The sequence below is a fragment of the Caretta caretta genome, chromosome 8 (genome assembly GCF_965140235.1).
Source record: "Caretta caretta isolate rCarCar2 chromosome 8, rCarCar1.hap1, whole genome shotgun sequence".
Lineage (NCBI taxonomy): Eukaryota > Metazoa > Chordata > Testudines > Cheloniidae > Caretta > Caretta caretta.
In genome coordinates this window covers 87,858,973-87,877,487 of record NC_134213.1, presented here as the reverse complement: position 1 = coordinate 87,877,487, position 18,515 = coordinate 87,858,973, and the positions used below count along the sequence as shown (strand labels likewise).

The window sequence follows — 18,515 nt, the reverse complement described above, 5'->3', positions numbered from 1 at the left end:
TCAAATTTTTAACTGGTCTACCTCCTTCTGAGCCTCAGAACATTCATATATTCTGGAGGATGCCTGTCTCCTCCTGTCTGTTGTGGGTAGAGGAGTGGAAGGAGACAGATGTGCTCCTAACTGAGCTTGTGGACTCAGGCCCCCATTCAGCAAATAATTGAAACCTGTTGTCATTAGGTGGCTGGCCCTTTTAAGGGGAGATGAGCCAGCCCCACTGCACCATAATTAATTAGCTGCTTCTCAGCCTGAGGAAGTGTAACTCTGGGTATCAGAGGATAGTTTAATGGACAACTGGGCCTCGTAAAAGAGCAGAGTGTAGTCAGTCTGGGGGGTGGAGCCACAGGGAGGTGCTTGTGGAAGACCTTGAGCCTGGTCTTCGGAGCAGGCCAATGGAGAAGTTACTTGCCTCAATACAGCAAGACACTGGCAAAACAAGGACTAGACCCATGCACTGTCTTGCTTCTGTGCTCCTCACCCACAGCACCATGCTATTGGTGTAGTAAAAAGTGCATAAAAACAACCAAGAAACTTGGGGTAGAGAGAGGATCACTTTTCCATGTGTGCAACATGACATGGTTTGATGACAGATATAAACTCTGCAATAATTGTAACAGATTTAAAATAGCATGAATTACTGCACTATACAACTGAAAATAGTCTCTGTAAAACATATGCTATAGTTGCAGATTTGAGAAACTAGCCAGAATTGAAGTTTTCTGAGCATTTTTTGCAACAGGCACGTAGCCAAACTCATCTGCAAAGGCCTTCTAGGAGCATGAATATATCTATTGCTAATATATGGCCAGCTTCTCTTTGTGCTAAAATAAAGAGCTCTGCAATACTAGAGAACACTACAATATAATTATATCATGCTTGTCTTCTGTTACTGCAGGTCCCAGAGCATATGGTTCGCAACTAAGAATCTAAGACCTGAAATTGGAAGCTGATCACTACACAGCTAAGACACCCAAAGAAGATTAAATGAAAAGCTAAACCACTGATAAGTTTCTTCAGATTTGCCTTTGAAAGTGAAGGGTTTCAGAAAAAAAACCCCCACACCCTAAACTTATATTCAATCAAACTTTAGATACCTAAGCACGGTATGCATCCGATGAAGTGAGCTGTAGCTTACGAAAGCTCATGCTCAAATAAATTGGTTAGTCTAAGGTGCCACAAGTACTCCTAATCTTTTTTAGCTTCACTCTCCAGTGACTCAACATGGGTCAAACTTATGCACAAAACTTATGCTTTCAGAGGTGTCATCCTCTTGTTCTTCCTGCTCTTATGACTTGAAACATCACTCTTTCTGAGAAAAGCTTGTTGATATGAGAGCAGCTGTGATGTACATGCAAGAGTATTACATCCAGATCTCAAATATTAAAAATAGGGTGTTATGCTGTACAGTGGTACATGCTGCAGTTATGTGGGTACAGCCTGTTTTTTCCATCATCCATACTGTAGTATTTTTTTTTTTTTAAAAAAATCACATATCTAACTGAAGGTAGATTTTGAATGGTGTAGGATCAAACAGACTTTTTGAATGAGAATATCAAATCTGGTTTTATATTGTGCAACACTGAAAATTTAAAAGCCCTACCTGATACTGTAATTTTCTGAAGATTGACAGGCAAGATAAGCAGAATTTAGTCTTAAATTTTTAACGGAATGGGTTATATTTGAGAACAATTTCAGTCTTAACTCCTGTCTTATCAAGATAGAATTGTTTCTGTGTGCTTTAATTTCTAAAGTGGATAATTTAATGAAAGGGGAAATTAAATGGATCATTTGTCAGACAGACTACAATAATTTTAAAAACATTAAACAGTTTTCACAAATCAAATGAAATTTAGACTTTTTAAAAAGAAAAACCTATTAGATCACATACTGGTTCTCTGGCCTTTTAAAACCCACTATTTAACATTCTTAAATTGTTTAAAATGTTCTGTATGAATTGTAAGTGAAACATTAGTGAATAAAATGAATGGCACAAAGCTAATGTTTTGATCAGTGCAGCCTTTTTATAGAGGTAAGCTCTTACTGATTTTACTAGGTTGTCATTTAATATTTTTATTGAAATCTCACACCTGAGTCCTCACTATGGAGTGACAAGATGTTGGAAGTTAGGATGGAGAAGGGTTTATTCTGATGCATTCCCATATTGTGAGTAGATTAACATTTACCTTTTAGAAGGTAGCTAGGTTTTTTCCAAATAAAAGCTTACCTTTAGCAGAAAGCAGCTAAACTAGTTTAAGAAAAAAGGTTTTGAAATTGCCAAGTATATTTACTGGCATCATTTCTTATGCAGTATCCCTGCTAAATAATCCACTGAAGTGGCCTATATTTTCTTGACCTTTTGAGATATTATAAACATGGGTGGGTTATTCCCAGAGTTTCCTTGAGGTATGTGGGGGGTGGGAAGAATGTTCTCTGGGGAGCGATGAAAGAGGGAAACATTTCTCACACACCCCTAATGAGAATAACTGTAACTGATTTGTATGAACAGTTGCTGCACTTACATAAGGTAGGGTAATGGTTGTGGAGTGTAGAGATGAAGATGGTTAAGTAATGCTTGTATTGGTTTTTGATTATCAACTCCAACAGATGAGAATTGCACATTTTGGCAGCACAGCTGCAATTGCTAAGGAAAAAGCCAGTTTTCCTTCAGGTACTGGAACTCTAAAAGCGATTCCCTGCATTTGCTATACTTTTTAAACCATGTCTGAATCTCTAAAGTACGTTGCAAGCTGGATGACATCAAAAGTGAAAACCATTACTTTCAGAGATAGAAAGCATGGCCTGTCAGAGGCTGCACTACATTCTGTGCAGAAAGGGAGGAAACTTTGGTCCTACTAACAAGGTTCTCATTGTTGCTGTCCTTTCCTCAGAGCATCCTCATCCTTTGGTCATCATGCCCTTCAGCTGATCTGCTAGAAATAGTACAAGCCATCTCTCCTTTCTGTTCACTCACCTTTCACAATCAAAGTATTTGAGGGTGCCTGTTACTGTAGCATTTAGATAAATTATGTCCTTCCTGCATACATCTCCTCTGGACTTGTATAAGGAACCTAGCAGGTCCTTGCCAGTAAAAGTTATTCTGCTAATTTTACTCTTGAGGGCATTCTGTGCCAAATATTTTAAAATTCTGCAAATTTTATTGGTCAAAAAAAAAAAAAGTGTCTCCAGCATAGCACTGTGGAAACACAGGCCACTGGCTCCACAGAGGTGGGAGATCACTGTGCAGCTCCTCTATCCTGGGATGTAAACTCAGCGGTGAGGCTGCATGCAACCCTGACACAGTGCAAGGACTGGGCCTGCCCCAAAGACACTCTGTCCCTCTGTACTAGGTGCCTGCAAAGCAGGAGCCAAGTGTGGAGGGAATCTAGGTGTGAGTTGAGTAGGTTCTGTGTGGGGCAATCTGGGTGAGGGCAGCTCAGTGGGGGGAATCCAGATGGACAGGGGCTTGTGGGGTTCTGGGTGCAATGATAATGGGACTCTGCAGGGGGGGCCTAGGTGAAAGTGGTTGGGGCCCTGATGCTGGGGGAGGTCTGAGTGTGGGGGGCCCAGATGCTGGGGGAATGGGGCTCAATGAAGTTAGGATCCAGGTGCAGCTGGTTGGGGTGGGAAAATCCAGATGTGGTCAGCTTGTGGGGGTGGTCCAGGAGGAGTGGGGCTCATTGGAAAAAAAAAAAATCAAGGTGCAGGAGCAGCTGGATGCACAGATGGGGAAGTAGCTCCCTGTAGAGAGATCTCTCCCTGCAGCTGAGGAGTAATGGGTGCAGGAAGCACATGGGGATGGGGGAGGAGTTTGCAGAGCTTCCTGCAAGCACGGGAGAAATCTGGGGTTGGGTCTGACCCAGTGTCAAATGGCATGCAGTGGAAAGAGGAAGTTCTATCTCCCCCAAGCCCAGCAGGGACTAGAAGCTGAGCCTGGTGCAGGGTAGGAGCCACCAGCCAGGTCTTCCCCAATCCCACCTGTGCCCCACAGTGATTTACCTCTCTGCTAGCTGCCCTAGGCACCTGAAACATACTGCTGGGGAGAGCTGCATGACTGCTTTTGTGGCTTCCCTGCCGGAAGTCATTTTTCTGCAGGCAAATGAATCAGTGGGGAATATAAATTCTGTGCACATGCAGAATTCCCCCAGGAGTAACAGTAACACCTAACATGTGCCAGACACTCCAGACGTACAAGAACTTACAGTCTTTAAAGACAGATACAAAAATTAGGGGGAAGGGAATCAACATAAGCAATGCCTCGATACACCTTGTTAATTCAATGTGTATAAAAACTAACAACTGCCCCTTTCCCTAGACAAAAGTTTTACTTCCTATATATGTCCATAATTTCATATGTTTTCATAGTAGCAGTATAGCATCTAAGCACAGGATACATAAATTAATGCAATTACTATCGTAGGCTCATGTGCCTACACGTGGTGCCATGAAATTCTATGCAGGGTCCATCCATGCAGAATGAATTGCAGGGGCTGAGTAATATACTCTGCCACTGCAAGAGAATAAATGGCATGTGAGGAGGTTTAGAATCATAAGAGTGAAGCATTTACAGCAGAAATTAAGCTTGATTTGGTCTTCACCTGCTCCATGTTGAGCCACAAAAATTATTCAAGGGCCGGAGAAGATGCTTTACAGTGAGATACTTAAAGAGTTCAATATGTTTATCTTATGAAAAAGAAGATTGAGAGGTGTCTTGATTATACCTTCATAGCAAGAACTTCCTGGGTATGAACAGACTCTTTAATCTAGTGGAGAAAGGCATAAGAACCAATGGCTGGAAGCTGAAGCCAGAGAAACTCAAATTGGAAATGAGGAAAAAAAGTCCCCCAGTGAAGGTGATGAGCCATTGGAAGAAACCACCAACAGAAGTGGTGGATTCTCTATTTTTTCATTTCTTCAGATCAAGACTGGATGCCTTTCTGGAAGAAATGTTTTAGTCAATCACAAGTTATTGGACTGAATACAGGAGTAACTGGGTGAAATTTAAGGGACTCTGATACACAGGAGGTCAATCTAGAGGATTTAATGGTCCCCTCCTAGCTTAAGCTCTATAGTATGCATTTTCATTCTTAATAGGCGTATAGCATAGTGGTTTCCTGCATTCTGTTAGGAGACTGTGTTTAGGTCATGAGCAACTATGACAAACTAGAATACAAATTATTGCATTGTCTATCCAATCATGGAGTATGCCCCCACTGTGCTAGGCAATATACATACAAACATAGAAGAAGCTTGCAATCCAATACCCCAATCCTACAAACTCTTACACACATGTTCAGTTTTACCATGAGTTGTTTCATTGATCTCAATGCAACTACTCACAGTAGGTAAGCATGTGCACAAACATTTGTAGAATTGGAGCCTAAGTAGGTCTATATAAGAATACAAAGCATCCTGTTTTCCTCCACTAAAGTATCCCATTTAAACAGAGCCTGGAAGAAAACACTTAACATGTTTTCAGCTGATGTGCACTAGAAATTCTGGAAACCTCTATCCTTCAGGCAAGTGGTTGTTGAAATCCAGCTTCTGTAGGGAGGTACCTGAAATGGTGTTAAATCATCAGTGTACCTAGAGCACACCTGAGCCCCATCTACAACTGGAGAGAAGGCAAGTTCTAAGATGCTCTTTGTAGGGGCAGGGGGGACAAAGACAACAGGTTTGAAATAACAAGGGCTGCGTAGCAAAGGGAGTGTGTGAAATGTTTTGCAGCACACTGGGATGCAAAGGCGGCAAAGGCTTAAACATCCTGCTGTTTGTTTAGCAATCAATGTACTGGGAACCTTTAAAATTAAATGACTTGATTTATAAGCTTCTAGTGCTGCAGTAAAGCAAGTGTTTAACAAGTCTTCATAACATAATAAAATACTTGTTTCTAGAATATACAGTATTGAAGTATGGGGAATGTGTACAAACAGTGAGAATTTATGCCAGGTGTTTTATAGCAAAGCATCTAGTAAATTCTCTAAAGATCCTCCAAGCCATATGGCTGAGACTGAGTGCTTTCTGCTGCTAGCATATAAATACAACTCAATCTTTTATCACAACAGTAAATGTTTGAGTTATCTGGACACTAGACCATTTATGGATTTAAGTTTCAGCCTCAGTATGGTGTCTACAAAAATAATCTGTTTGGAAAAGGATTCACCATTTAAATGGCAACTTGAAGAAGGCACAACTAGGACTAACAGCCTCACTCTTGACCTTAGAAGTGTATTAAAGAAAAAAAAAAAACCTTTAGAAACCTAACTTCTAAAATACCATCCAAGAACTATGGGTCAAACTAGTCCACTGTATGGAGATTGTACGCAAGCTGATCTGCATTTTACATAATACTGTGGACATTATTAAAGTTACTTTGGGGCATATGAAGACAAATTGACCTTGTATGCTACATGGCTGTCTCTCCCTGTCACTCAGAAAGGCCATGCGACCTCACTATCACATACCTGTAAAGGGGAGCTCAAAAAGAAGAATTAGCTTCATCTAGTGCTCCGATCCTCCAGCCAGGCAGAACAGTAAATTGGTTAGTCTCTAAGGTGCCACAAGTACTCCTTTTCTTTTTGCGAATAGAGACTAACACGGCTGTTACTCGGAAAGCAGAACAGTATGGCAGTCTATGAGCCCCAGGCAGGGCAGCAAAGCAATGAGTGGGCCCTGGCCCACAATCATGGCAGAGCAGCTAAGCAGTGTATGGGGCTCAGGTACGGTCAGAGGAGCACAGGCTCCCTGGCCTAAGGAAGGGGATACTGCCATCCCAGGGGTGGAGTGGCAGGGGGAATATGGGCCCACCCAACTCCACCATGCCCCAGCCCAGTGGCAGAGTGGTCTGCCACTGAGTTAGCAGGGATCCACCCACAACACACTGACTTTGTATCAGGTCAGCTCCCAACCAGACTGTTCCTGGTTTCCCTGAGGTGCTTCCTACTCTCTCCTTCAGGTGTACCCGCATCTGTCATCTCAGGGAGCTCTGACCAGTCCACAGGCAGCAGCTTCTCAGTCAGCCAGTAGCCTAGGGAGACCCAGCCAGTCATCAGGCAGCAGCCCCAGCAACTCCTCAGCATCTTGGTCAACCAGCAGTCCTGGGAGCTCTAGTCAGGCCTCAAGAAATAGCCCCAACAACTCCTCTATAAGTAGAATGTATCCATCTCCTGTAATGACACCACCACAGCTGAGTTGTAGGTCCCTCCTTTTGTACTTCCCCTTCCTGCCCCGCCCTTCTGCTTCTGGCGGGGCAGATGTGGTTCTCCTGGTTTGGCCCACCAGGGGGCGTGTTGTGGTCCCTCCCTGTCACTCTCTGAGTGAGGCCATGCCTCCAGGCTACAGACCTGTATTGGGAATACCAGTCTCTGAGTGCTGCATATCTACACTTTGCTTTTGAGTGCTGTAAATTGTTTCTGGTATTGAGTGTAGTCTTTTACGAAGCAACTTAAAGTGTGGTTCAACTTTGAAAGGTGTTTCAAAACATGGCATCATTTTATTGTGTCTCAATTATTAGCAGATAAAATGCTTAGAAGTAAAGACACATCTTGATAATAGCCAGTCCAGCAAAATCCTTCTGAGACTGGAAAGTCCAGTGGAGTTTTTTCTTCTCACACATCACTAGTAACAAAGCTCCGCAGGCCAAATTTGATTCTAGTTACAGCAGTGCAACCCTATTCTCTTCAAACTGTGCCTGCCACAACACCTATACAGTCTCATTTCCTTCAATGGCGATAATGGACTGGAACATAATAAACAATTCTGTTGATGATGGACCCTAAGCAATAGAGTCCAGCTCACTTTCAGGCCTGTGATAACTTTGGAAGGCTAATAGGAGTAAAAAGAACATTTGTCAATAAAGTCAGCAGATACAACAAAATTAATCTATTGAATTTTTTTCAATTAATTTTTAGAGTTACTTTTCCAGGTTAAACCATGCTTTACTGTTTCCTGTGATCTACTAGTGGATTTGATTACTTTTATATTAATAGTTCTTTAGTTTTTCCTCCAGACATGGATAATATGCTAAAGATGATATATATGTGTATACATAAATATATATCTGTGTGTGTGTATATATATGTATATGTATATATACACAAGTTGCTCAAATGAATATAACACAAAATTTTATACTGAATAATTTAAAAAGGCATTTAGCATTGGAGGCTATTGATAGACTTTAAAGGAATGTTGTCATATAAACCATACAAAACAAATATACAGTAAATATGCACAAAAGCACAAAGAGCCTTCGGGCTTCCACATTTTCAAACAACATTTTAAGATCAGCAAACCATAGATTCCAAGGGAAAAAAGGGACCATCATGAACATCTAGTCTTAAAATTTACCTATCTTATGTTTTTGTATACCCTTACAAAATGAGAACAACAGAGTGAAAGAACAGATGAAGAAGTAGGGAAAGTAATAAAAAAGGGAAAAGAACAAAAGGACTAGAACAATAGAATCTACTCCTTGTGTTACAAGGAATGCTCATTTAATTTTCTCCTTCATTTGAGTTGCTGTTTTATTTCTTTTCCGGAAGTCATTCCATGCTGTTAAACTTTGCCAAGTTATCATCCAAGCAGTAGATTAACTTCTCAAAAGCTACTGTCTCAGCAAGTGGAGTTTAGCAACTGACAGAACAAATGGCTGCTTGTTCCTTGAAAGCTTAGGAAATGGCTGCTGCTTATATATGGTACCAAAAATGGACTTCTCTTAATTCAGATGCAACTAAAGTTGTGGTGGTCCTAATTTCTATTTTCTAAACAGGTATAAAGAATGGTTGATATATGTGTTGAGATAGAATGATCTTTCCTAAAAGGGCTTATTACCGATACATATTATGTATGCTTAATGTAATTAGATGAAGTTAGTGCTGGCCAAAGCAGATAACAGAAATATCCCACTCCAAGTTAAAGTACTTTTTAGAAGAGAGAAGCGCTATGGTAACAAATATTTCTCTCGGCAAAGGAGCATTAAGGAAAGGTACTTCATGATTCAAAGCACACAACTGTACTGCTAAATCCTAGGGCTTGCTGGTCAGCCTTGCTATGTGCCCATGCAGGGATGTAAGAAGCCTCTTGGCTCCTCTGCATGGGCTACCCACATCACCAGACTCTGGATGGGGGTAATCAGCTGCTGCTGGGCTGCTACTCTGCCTCCTAGGTAGGTGGGTGGGGAGTTGTCAGAGCCTTAGCTCAACCCTTCAATACACACTAAATAGCATGGCAAGGGAAATAAACTGTGCCAGGAAAAGGGATTGGCACAGATTACTTCCCTCTTGTTGGGTCTGAATTGTGACTCTGAATAGAGCTATTTAATTAATTTATGTATGTAAATTTCAATAATAATAAAGATGACTATATAAGACTCTAGACACATAATTAATAATACAATAACACCTCAGCAGCAAAAATAATAATTCAAACAGGCACTCAGCCAGCCACCTACAAAACACTCCCTTCATTGTTCTGGGAAGCATACTCTCAGAATTACAGCCTGGGCCCTGCTCTATTCCTGGGGCAGTGCGGTAATGTGCTGACCCTTACTTGCTTTGTTTTGCAAGATACACAGACTGCATGCAGATCAGAGAAGAGAAACAAGATGACTAGAGGAAATGGTTCATAAGGAAAGATTAAGGATCCAGTCCCTCCCACCCCCACTTAGAAGCAGATGGGGAAATTCTTATTAACTTCGTTGGGAGCAGGAGCAGGCCCTAGAAGAGCAAAATAGGTGCTTTGCTAAGCCATAACTCAGGAGAGAATGGATGAATCTAGTTATTTAGAAGGAGTAATCTCCAAAGTAGAAGACAGATATATAATTACAGGAGCAAGGGATGAGGTGAGGTCATTAAGGCTAAGTAGGGAAAATCATCCAGCTGCTGAGCTGTATGAGGCTGTGAAATAGCCTCCCCATGTAGTTACTCCTGAGAACTAGTGAAAGCCCCATATTTAAAATTAGACAGGACAAAACACTAGCAAATGTGCAGAGGGAACAAGCTGGTACTGGCAGGGGGCTTCTGATTGGCCTTTCCATCTCTAACTTCTGTGATAATTCAAAAGAAATTACCTGGAGTTTGAGTAATGGATCTGGACAGTGAGTTTGTGAGCATAGGGTTCAATCCTGCAAGGTGCTGAGAACTCTAGCTTTGGTCCAGAAAAGCACTTAATCACATGGTTAGCTTTGACTTCAGTGGGACTGTTCATGTGCTTAAGTTTAGCCCAAATGTGATTTATTGGATTGGGGCTGGTGTGTTCAGCGCCTTTGATAATGGAAACCATAAGCATTAATCTTAGTGCTTCTGGCCTGATTGAGGTGGGCTCCCCATCTCTCTTTCATTCTAATGAAACATATTTCCCAGCAGGTACATAGGGTGGGGTTTTCAGCAGGTCATCTGCTACTTTGAGTGCTCCAGTGACATCCAGAAAATGAACTGGCTAGCAACTGAGCCAGTGGAATTTGGGATGTTGGAGGGTGTCAATAAGCATCTAGACAGGTTTCAGAGGAACAGCCGTGTTAGTCTGTATTCGCAAAAAGAAAAGGAGTACTTGTGGCACCTTAGAGACTAACCAATTTATTTGAGCATGAGCTTTCGTGAGCTACAGATGAATGATCACATCTGATGAAGTGAGCTGTAGCTCACGAAAGCTCATGCTCAAATAAATTGGTTAGTCTCTAAGGTGCCACAAGTACTCCTTTTCAATAAGCATCTAATCACTGTAGGAGTAAGTATGAAAATTCACATAACAAGCTGGTGCAGAGTAAGGAGAGGAGGGGAGTTAACCTGCACTTAAGTCATTTTCTGTCTTTTCTTAGTGACGTGTTATATTTGCTTGTTCTGAGCAACAAAGGCTAAAACAACAAATAGCTTTATTTTTGAATTTTTTGGTGAGGCATATAAGGGGTAATGAAGCCTTAACAGAAAAGACAGCTTTTCCCCTAAACTCTGCCGCCGTTGTATGCATAAATGGTTCAATTGATTTCACACTTTCTAGAACATTTAGCAGCTTGGTATCAAAGCAACTGTTATATTTGTATTTTCTATCTAGTACCATAACATCATGTTTCCCAGTACATGGAAAGAATGCTAGATAAATGCCCTGGTTTTATAATTGCTCGTTTCACAATGGAGAGGAAATGGGACTTGCTGTTAACTCCGATAGATCCCGTACAAAAGAGCAGTGAGTAGGGAAAAGGTTTCCATAGCAGCAGTAAACATTCCTGAAACATTTGGTGCACGTTTCCTCCACTGTTCATCTTTCTATAATATATGTGTGTGTGTCTGTGTGCACGTGCGTGTGTGTGGTAAACACATGAATATATTCAATGGAGTAATTGAGTGGGCACTTTTAAAAGACACCATTGACTGCCCCCGTAACTTACATTTATGGAAGTATTAACAGTATTTTAAGCTGCTGCTGTAAGAATACGGAATATAAATATTGCAATCATGTCAATTGGTGCAGTAAATGCTGATTTTGTTTTTGAATGGCACCCAATTCTGTGTATATCAAAAATCTATCTAAACATGCACATAGCATAGAATCATAGAAATGTAGGACTGGAAGGGACCTCAATAGGTCACCTTAGTCCTGCACTGAGGCAGGACTAAGTATTATCTAGACCATCCCTGACAGGTGTTCATAACCTGTTCTTAAAAACCTCCAGTGACAGAGATTCTACAACCTCCCTAGGTAATTTGTTTCAGGGTTTAACTACCCTTACGGTTAGGAAGTTTTTCCTAATATCTAACCTAAATCTCCTTTGCTGCAATTTAAGCCCATTACTTCTTCTCCTGTCCTTGGTGATTAAGGAGAACAACTTATCACTCTTCTTTATATAACAACCTTTTAGGTACTTGAAGACTGTTACCATATCTCCCCTTAGTCTTCTCTTCTCCAGACTAAACAAACCTATTTTTTTCAATCTTTCTTTGTAGGTCATGTTTTGTAGACCTTTTAATAATTTTTGTTGCTCTCTGCTGGACTTTCTCCAATTTGTCCACATCTTTCCCAACCTGTGGTGCCCAAAACTGGACATATTTCAGAGTAACAGCCGTGTTAGTCTGTATTCGCAAAAAGAAAAGGAGTACTTGTGGCACCTTAGAGACTAACCAATTTATTTGAGCATAAGCTTTCGTGAGCTACAGCTCACTTCATCGGATGCATCCGATGAAGTGAGCTGTAGCTCACGAAAGCTTATGCTCAAATAAATTGGTTAGTCTCTAAGGTGCCACAAGTACTCCTTTTCTTTTTGCGAACACTGGACATAATACTCCACATGTGGTCGTATCAGTGCTGAGTAGAGTGGAAGAATTACTTCTTGTGTCTTGCTTACAACACTCCTGCTAATACTCCCCAGAATAATGTTTGCTTCTTTTGCAACAGTATTATGTAGCTCACGAAAGCTTATGCTCAAATAAATTTGTTAGTCTCTAAGGTGCCACAAGTACTCCTTTTCCTTTTGTGGATACAGACTAACGCGGCTGCTTCTATGAAACCAGTATTATGTTGTTGACTAATATTTAATTTCTGATCCACTGTAACTTCCAGATCCCTTTCTGCAGTATTCCTTCTTAGGCAGTCATTTCCCATTTTGTAGGGTTACCAGATAGCAACCGTGAAAAAACAGGACGGGGATAGGGGGTAATAGGCACCTCTATAAGAAAAAGTCCCCCAAAATGGGACTGTCCCTTTAAAAACAGGCCATCTGGTCACCCTACCATTTTGTAAGTGTGTACCTCTGGGCTTCTCAAACTGGGGGTCAGGACCCCCTCACGGGGTTGTGAGGCTATTACATGGGGGGCCACGAGCTGTCAGCCTCCACCCCAAACCCTGCTTTGCCTCCAGCATTTATAATGGTGTTAACTATATAAACAAGTGTTTTTTAATTTATAAGGGGGGTCACCCTCAGAGGCTTGCTATGTAAAAAGGGTCACCAGTACAATAGTTTGAGAACCACTGGTGTACCTGATTATTCCTTCCTAAGTGTAGTACTTTGTATTTGTCCTTATTGAATTTTATCATATTTGTTTCAGACCATTTCTCCAGTTTGTCAAGATCATTTTGAATTCTAAAACTGTCCTCCAAAGCACTTGCCACCCCTCCCAGCTTGGTATCTTCTGCAAACTTTTTTATAAGTGTAACCCTTCTGCCCGTCAGAGTTGGCAGCAACAAGGGCTGGGTTCAATATCTAGGGGATCCATTCCAATAACACAATGCAAACCGGCTCGAGCCCCCACCCAGTGACCTGGGACAAATATATAACACCCCTGCTGGGCGCCTCCAAGAAGCAATACTTCCCCTCTCGGAAGCACATAGTCTGAGTGTAGTAAAAAGTCTTTTAATAACAGAGAGAAACAATGTGGCATTATGTTGGGGAAACACCACCAACAGGATTCATAACACAACCCCTGAGCAAAAAAACCCCACCCCAAGCAAATTGGGGCATGCCCCTTTCCCTTTGGTTCTTGAGTCCAGCAACCCCAAATCACCCGAAGTCCCAAAAGTCCAGTGACCCAAAAGTCTCTGTCCCTGGTCAGGGCAGCCCCAGAGTTCGAAAGTTGATCTGTGGAGCTTTACCTCTCAACCTGGGTGGAGATGGGACGGGGGTAAGAGGCACCTTACATGATCTGAAGCTGACCGCCCCTTCGCTCCACTCCGCTCCGCCAGCCGCCCCACGAACTCCTTCGCTCAGCTCCGCTCCGCGGCCCACAAGCAGCTCCCGCCATCCCACGAACTGCTCCGCGTCCCACCAGCAGCTCCCACCGTCCTACGAACTGCTCCACCAGCCTGTCCACAAGGCACTCCAGCTGTCCCGCAAACTGCTCCACAATATATCTTCAGGCTCCCCCACTACTTAACACAACACTCAGTGAGTTCAGCTCTTAGGTGAATTCAGCTTGTAGTAGGGGAGCCTCATTGCTGGTGCACTATTAGCCCAAAGTGAGCTCAGCACCCTCAACTAGACTTCTAATGAAATCAAAATTAGCTCTGATATTCCACAGTGGAGAGAGGAGGAGGAGGAGGAATTAGCATGTAAGGCCCTCACCAAGGGGTCCATGTCACCAAGTATTAATACTTGTCCCCAGCCTCTCTCCATTCACAGAGTTTTGGAACCCATGACCCTTGCCTAGCGAGTGCTACTTAGTTGATGGTGAGTCCCTCCATCATAACAAAAGGCCAAGTACAGTTCCAAGCACAGTTCCCATAATCAGGGTAATAACAATTTATTCTTCCTGCCCCAATAATAGAGACACTGGGGATCCCACAGCAGCTAAAGTGACCATTTGGGCAGCTATGGCCTCATTCTAGGCGGGGTGGATGTGCCTATGCAAATGCGATTGGCCCCTGAAGTTCTTTTCTACAACTTGCCACACCTCACCACCAGATGTCTGGGTGGAGCTCATCCTGACACTGCTTACATAAGTGTACTCTCTATGCCATTATCTAAATCATTTATGAAGATATTGAATAGATCCAGACACAGGATAGATCCCTGTAGGACAGCACTTGATATGCCCTTCCAGCTCAATTGTGAACCATTGAGAATACTCCCTGATGACAGTCTTCCAACCAGCTGTGCATCTACCTTATAGTAAGTTCATCTAGGCTATATTTCTCTAGTTTGTTTATGAGACAGTCCTGTGAGACAGCCTTACTAAACTTGAGATATATCACATTTACTGCTTCCCCCCATCCAAAAGACTTTTTACGCTGCCAAAGAAGGATATTAGATTGGTATGACATTATTTGTTCTTGACAAATCCATGTTGACTGTTACTTATCACCTTATTTTCTTCTAGGGATCTAGAAATTGATAGATTGATTATTTGCTCTATTATTTTTCTGGGTACCGAAGTTAAGTTGACGTGTAGAATTCCCTGGGTTGTCCTCATTCCCCTTTTTATAGATAGGTACTAAATTTACCCTTTTGCAGTCCTTGGGTATCTCTCCTGTCCTCCACGAGTTCTCAAAGATAACTGCTAATGGCTCAGAGATTAATTGGGTTCATAGCTAATAATATTGTAGAGGCCCAAAAGACCACATCATCCAGTTTGACCCTCCAGGACGAAAAGAGAAGAGGATTGAAACAATTTTTTTTCAAAATGAAATCTGTTTCTACCTCTTTAAATTACAAAGATTGTGCAAAAAGAATTTTCCATAGAAGAACCTCCACTTGGATTTCCATAACACAATACTAATAGAGAAAAACACTTTCAAAGGAGTGATGGTGATCAAAACATTAGTCAAACCATCTTCCAGACTGCTCTCCCTATCGGCTCTTCTATCTAACTCTGCCACTTGACTAATTAAAAGCAGTCTAGACCAAGTTGCAACAATAGATCTCCTTTTGCTGTTCCTAGGTGCTACTAAATATAAGCAAATTCCCAATTCACATGGACTCCATCTCATCCCATATCCATACACTATGAGTGTGCTGGGGTATACAGACCCTACACCTGAAGGGGTTAATGAGGAACACCTGAATGAATGGGTTAATGAGAGCCTGTGGGCCCAATCAGCCCCACCCTGTTATACCTAAGCAAGGTGTCAAGCCTGGAGGGAGGAGATGTAAAAAAGGAAAAGCCCAGCTCACTCATGGCTGATTAGGTGAGGGAGTAGGTCTCTTAAGCTAATTCACTGGTGCTAGATACTGCCTTGAAGTTGCCTGGGTAGACTATTTGGTGCTAGAGTCTCCAAAGTACCTGAGCCTCCTTAGGCCATGTAGGCCTGGTGCAGGACTTTTTATTTTTTGGTCTTCATAGTTAGTTTGTTTCGGGACTTGCAAATATGTCATCTAGGGAAGAGACTATGAGGAAGGCCTAGCTGCAGGCCATGCTAGGGAGCAGCCCAGGGATACATCAGAGTGTCTGAAGTAAACCAACCTCTTCTGCTTCAGACCTGGTCCCTGGTTTGGCTCCCAAAATGGAGGTCAGGCCTGTGTTCCCCTGCCTGAACTGTGGAGACCCTGGAGCCAAGGGACCCTGGCAGGCCCAAAAAGCTTGACGTTGGCCTGAGCATCTGATGTTAGCAGATCAATGATGTGGTAGACTGAGGCTTCTCTGGAAGGGGTTGGACTAAAAGTGGACTGGTAAGAGGGCCAAATCACAGGAAGAGGCAGACTGCTGCAGAACCAAAGTGGCTGAGGCAGGAAGTACCAAAAGAGGAGGAGAGTCACTACACCATGTCCCACCTTAGTGGTGTGTGTCCGGAGTGAGTAGATTATGCTACCATGAAATAATATTTACTGGATTAAAATATATACTGTAAAGCATGTATCAGGAACTGCTCTGGGTTATTTCATAAGCACCAGTCTTGTTTGCTGTATATCTTTCTGGAGCTAAAGAAAGACCCAGTTTAATTGCTGGGTTATAGGGACCGAGCCAAAGCAAACCAAACCACTATAAACACGTTCCTGTGGTGGTGAAATGGGCCAAAGGAGGTTGGAAGAGAAAAATGTCAGTGCTGGTGGTGTGCACCATCAGGGTGTTGTCTCTGCAGGGTACATAAAGCTGTACGGCCTCCACCACAGCAGTGGAGGCAGAAGTGGCAAAGAGAAAAGGGTGCAGAAAAGAAGGGGCAGTGTCAGTGACAATTTCAAGTGGCTCCTGCTTTGCTTTCTAGTACCTAGCTCATTGCTGAGGCTTTTCACAGGGGTGAGGGTGAAGCATCAAGGCAGGATGGGGGACTGAAAGGCCAAACATCTTCTCAGAGGTATGTCTATGCTGCAATTAAACACCTGTTCTGGTCTGTGTCAGCTGACTTGGGCTGTGGGTCTATAAACTGCAGTGTATATGTCCAGACCTGGGCTTTGGGACCATCTCCTGTTGTGGGATCCCCCGAGCCTGGGTTCCAGCCCAAGCCCGGACATCTACCCTGAAGTTTTATAGGCCCAGTCAGCTGATGCAGGCCAGCCATAGGGGTTTAATTGCAGTGTTGACATACCTCGAGGGACTACAGGAAACACTTGACCTAGTTCAGTAAATTATCCCTATTCAGGAAAGTACTTAAGAATGTGTTAACTTTGCTGAAGGGGCCATTTAAGCACAAGATGAAGAAACAGCAGTTTATGATCAGAAGGGTGACTGGCTCCTTTAAAAAGCAGTGTACCTGTGACCAATTACCTGCTGCCTAATTGGATTTAAGGGAAGGCACTTGAGCCCTATAAAGGGACAGGTGGCAGAGTAAAGATGCAGAGTTTTGATGGCTGTAGAGGACGTTGGGACACCAGGGAAACCAGACTTGAGCCAGGTAGGGCTAGAAATGACCTACTAAAAGCAGAGAATTGAGTTGGACCTTGTGGAATCTGTTTTGGGACTTGGAATTTTGTATGCAGTTTTGACTAAACCCAGGCTCTAAGCAAGTGTTTGCACAGAAAGATGCCTGTATATGGATTTTATTGGGGAGCCCAGGAAGAAGGAAACTGAGGCAGGGTGCCTGCAAAGTGACCTCAGCCTAGCAGGGCTTGCTACAGAACTACAATGCCGTTGTTATGGAGAACGGGTTGTACCACACGAGTCTGTTCACTTGCTGTACGTCCTGCAGTCTAGCCCTCAGTGCCTTGCCTATTCTGCTGACTTTTGGGAAATCTCTTCCCATGCACTAGCACTAGGGCAGCCCCACCTAATTGTAACAGAAGGTTAAAAACCTGTCAGGCTACTCCAGACTGTGGATTGGAATCTCTAGCTCAGTGCTGGAATGGCTGCTGCCCCAAGCTAGGACCATTTCTCTAGTGCTGCAGGCTCAACAGTGTGACGCAGTGCTCGTTGCTGTTATCACAGGGGTGAGGCAAGCCTGGTGCACAAGACTGATCATGATACTAGCTGGAGCACTAGCATCATTGGATATTGTAGGAGCTAATCCTAAATATTACTTATATGGCACTATGATGTTTTTTATGGAGGCTCTGTAAGCCTGGGATTTCCTAAGGAGTTGGGAGAATCAAAGGGTTTGGGGCATCTTCAGTGCCTGTGACAACCCAACCTAAGTGTATAATGAACCCAGTGAATGCAGACTACAGATTCCAGCTGTACAGCTAGATCCTTTTGCTTCCTTTTATTTTGGGGTGGTTTTGTCTTTATTTTTTGTAACTATTAAAGCTAGTTAATATTCACTTTTTGATGAAAATGAATCTTGCCAGTTTGAGTTCTCTGCATTGATCTGAAGCCTTGACTATTATTGCTGTAAAGGAAAGTCAGATGTTCCTCTATTGCTTTCTTCCCTTACCTCCATCTGTGAACAGTCTGTTGGCTCACCTACTGAACTCAGATGTGATCACAGGTGAAGCTCATCAATCTCTTTAATTTTTATACAATACAAGTTAATTGTATTACATGTTGTCAAGGTTCCTTCCCCACTCTGAACTCTAGGGTACAGATGTGGGGACCTGCATGAAAAACCCCCTAAGCTTATTTTTACCAGCTTAGGTTAAAACTTCCCCAAGGTACAAACTATTTTACCTTTTGACCCTGGACTTTATTGCTGCCACCACCAAGCGTCTAACAAATATATAACCGGGA

The 18,515-nt window shown here is 42.7% G+C and overlaps 1 protein-coding gene across 4 annotated transcripts in view; it reads left to right on the top strand.

Moving 5' to 3' along the window:
• CTH (cystathionine gamma-lyase) overlaps positions 1–1,996 on the top strand; it is a 51,017-nt gene extending 49,021 nt beyond the window's left edge. For all 4 annotated transcript variants that reach the window (XM_048859831.2, XM_048859834.2, XM_048859833.2 and 1 more), the window contains one exon: positions 893–1,996. In XM_048859831.2, coding sequence (XP_048715788.2) covers positions 893–919 — 27 coding nt within the window. In that variant the 3' untranslated portion in view covers positions 920–1,996. The remainder of the gene's footprint in view (positions 1–892) is intronic.
• The last annotated feature ends 16,519 nt before the right edge of the window (positions 1,997–18,515 follow it).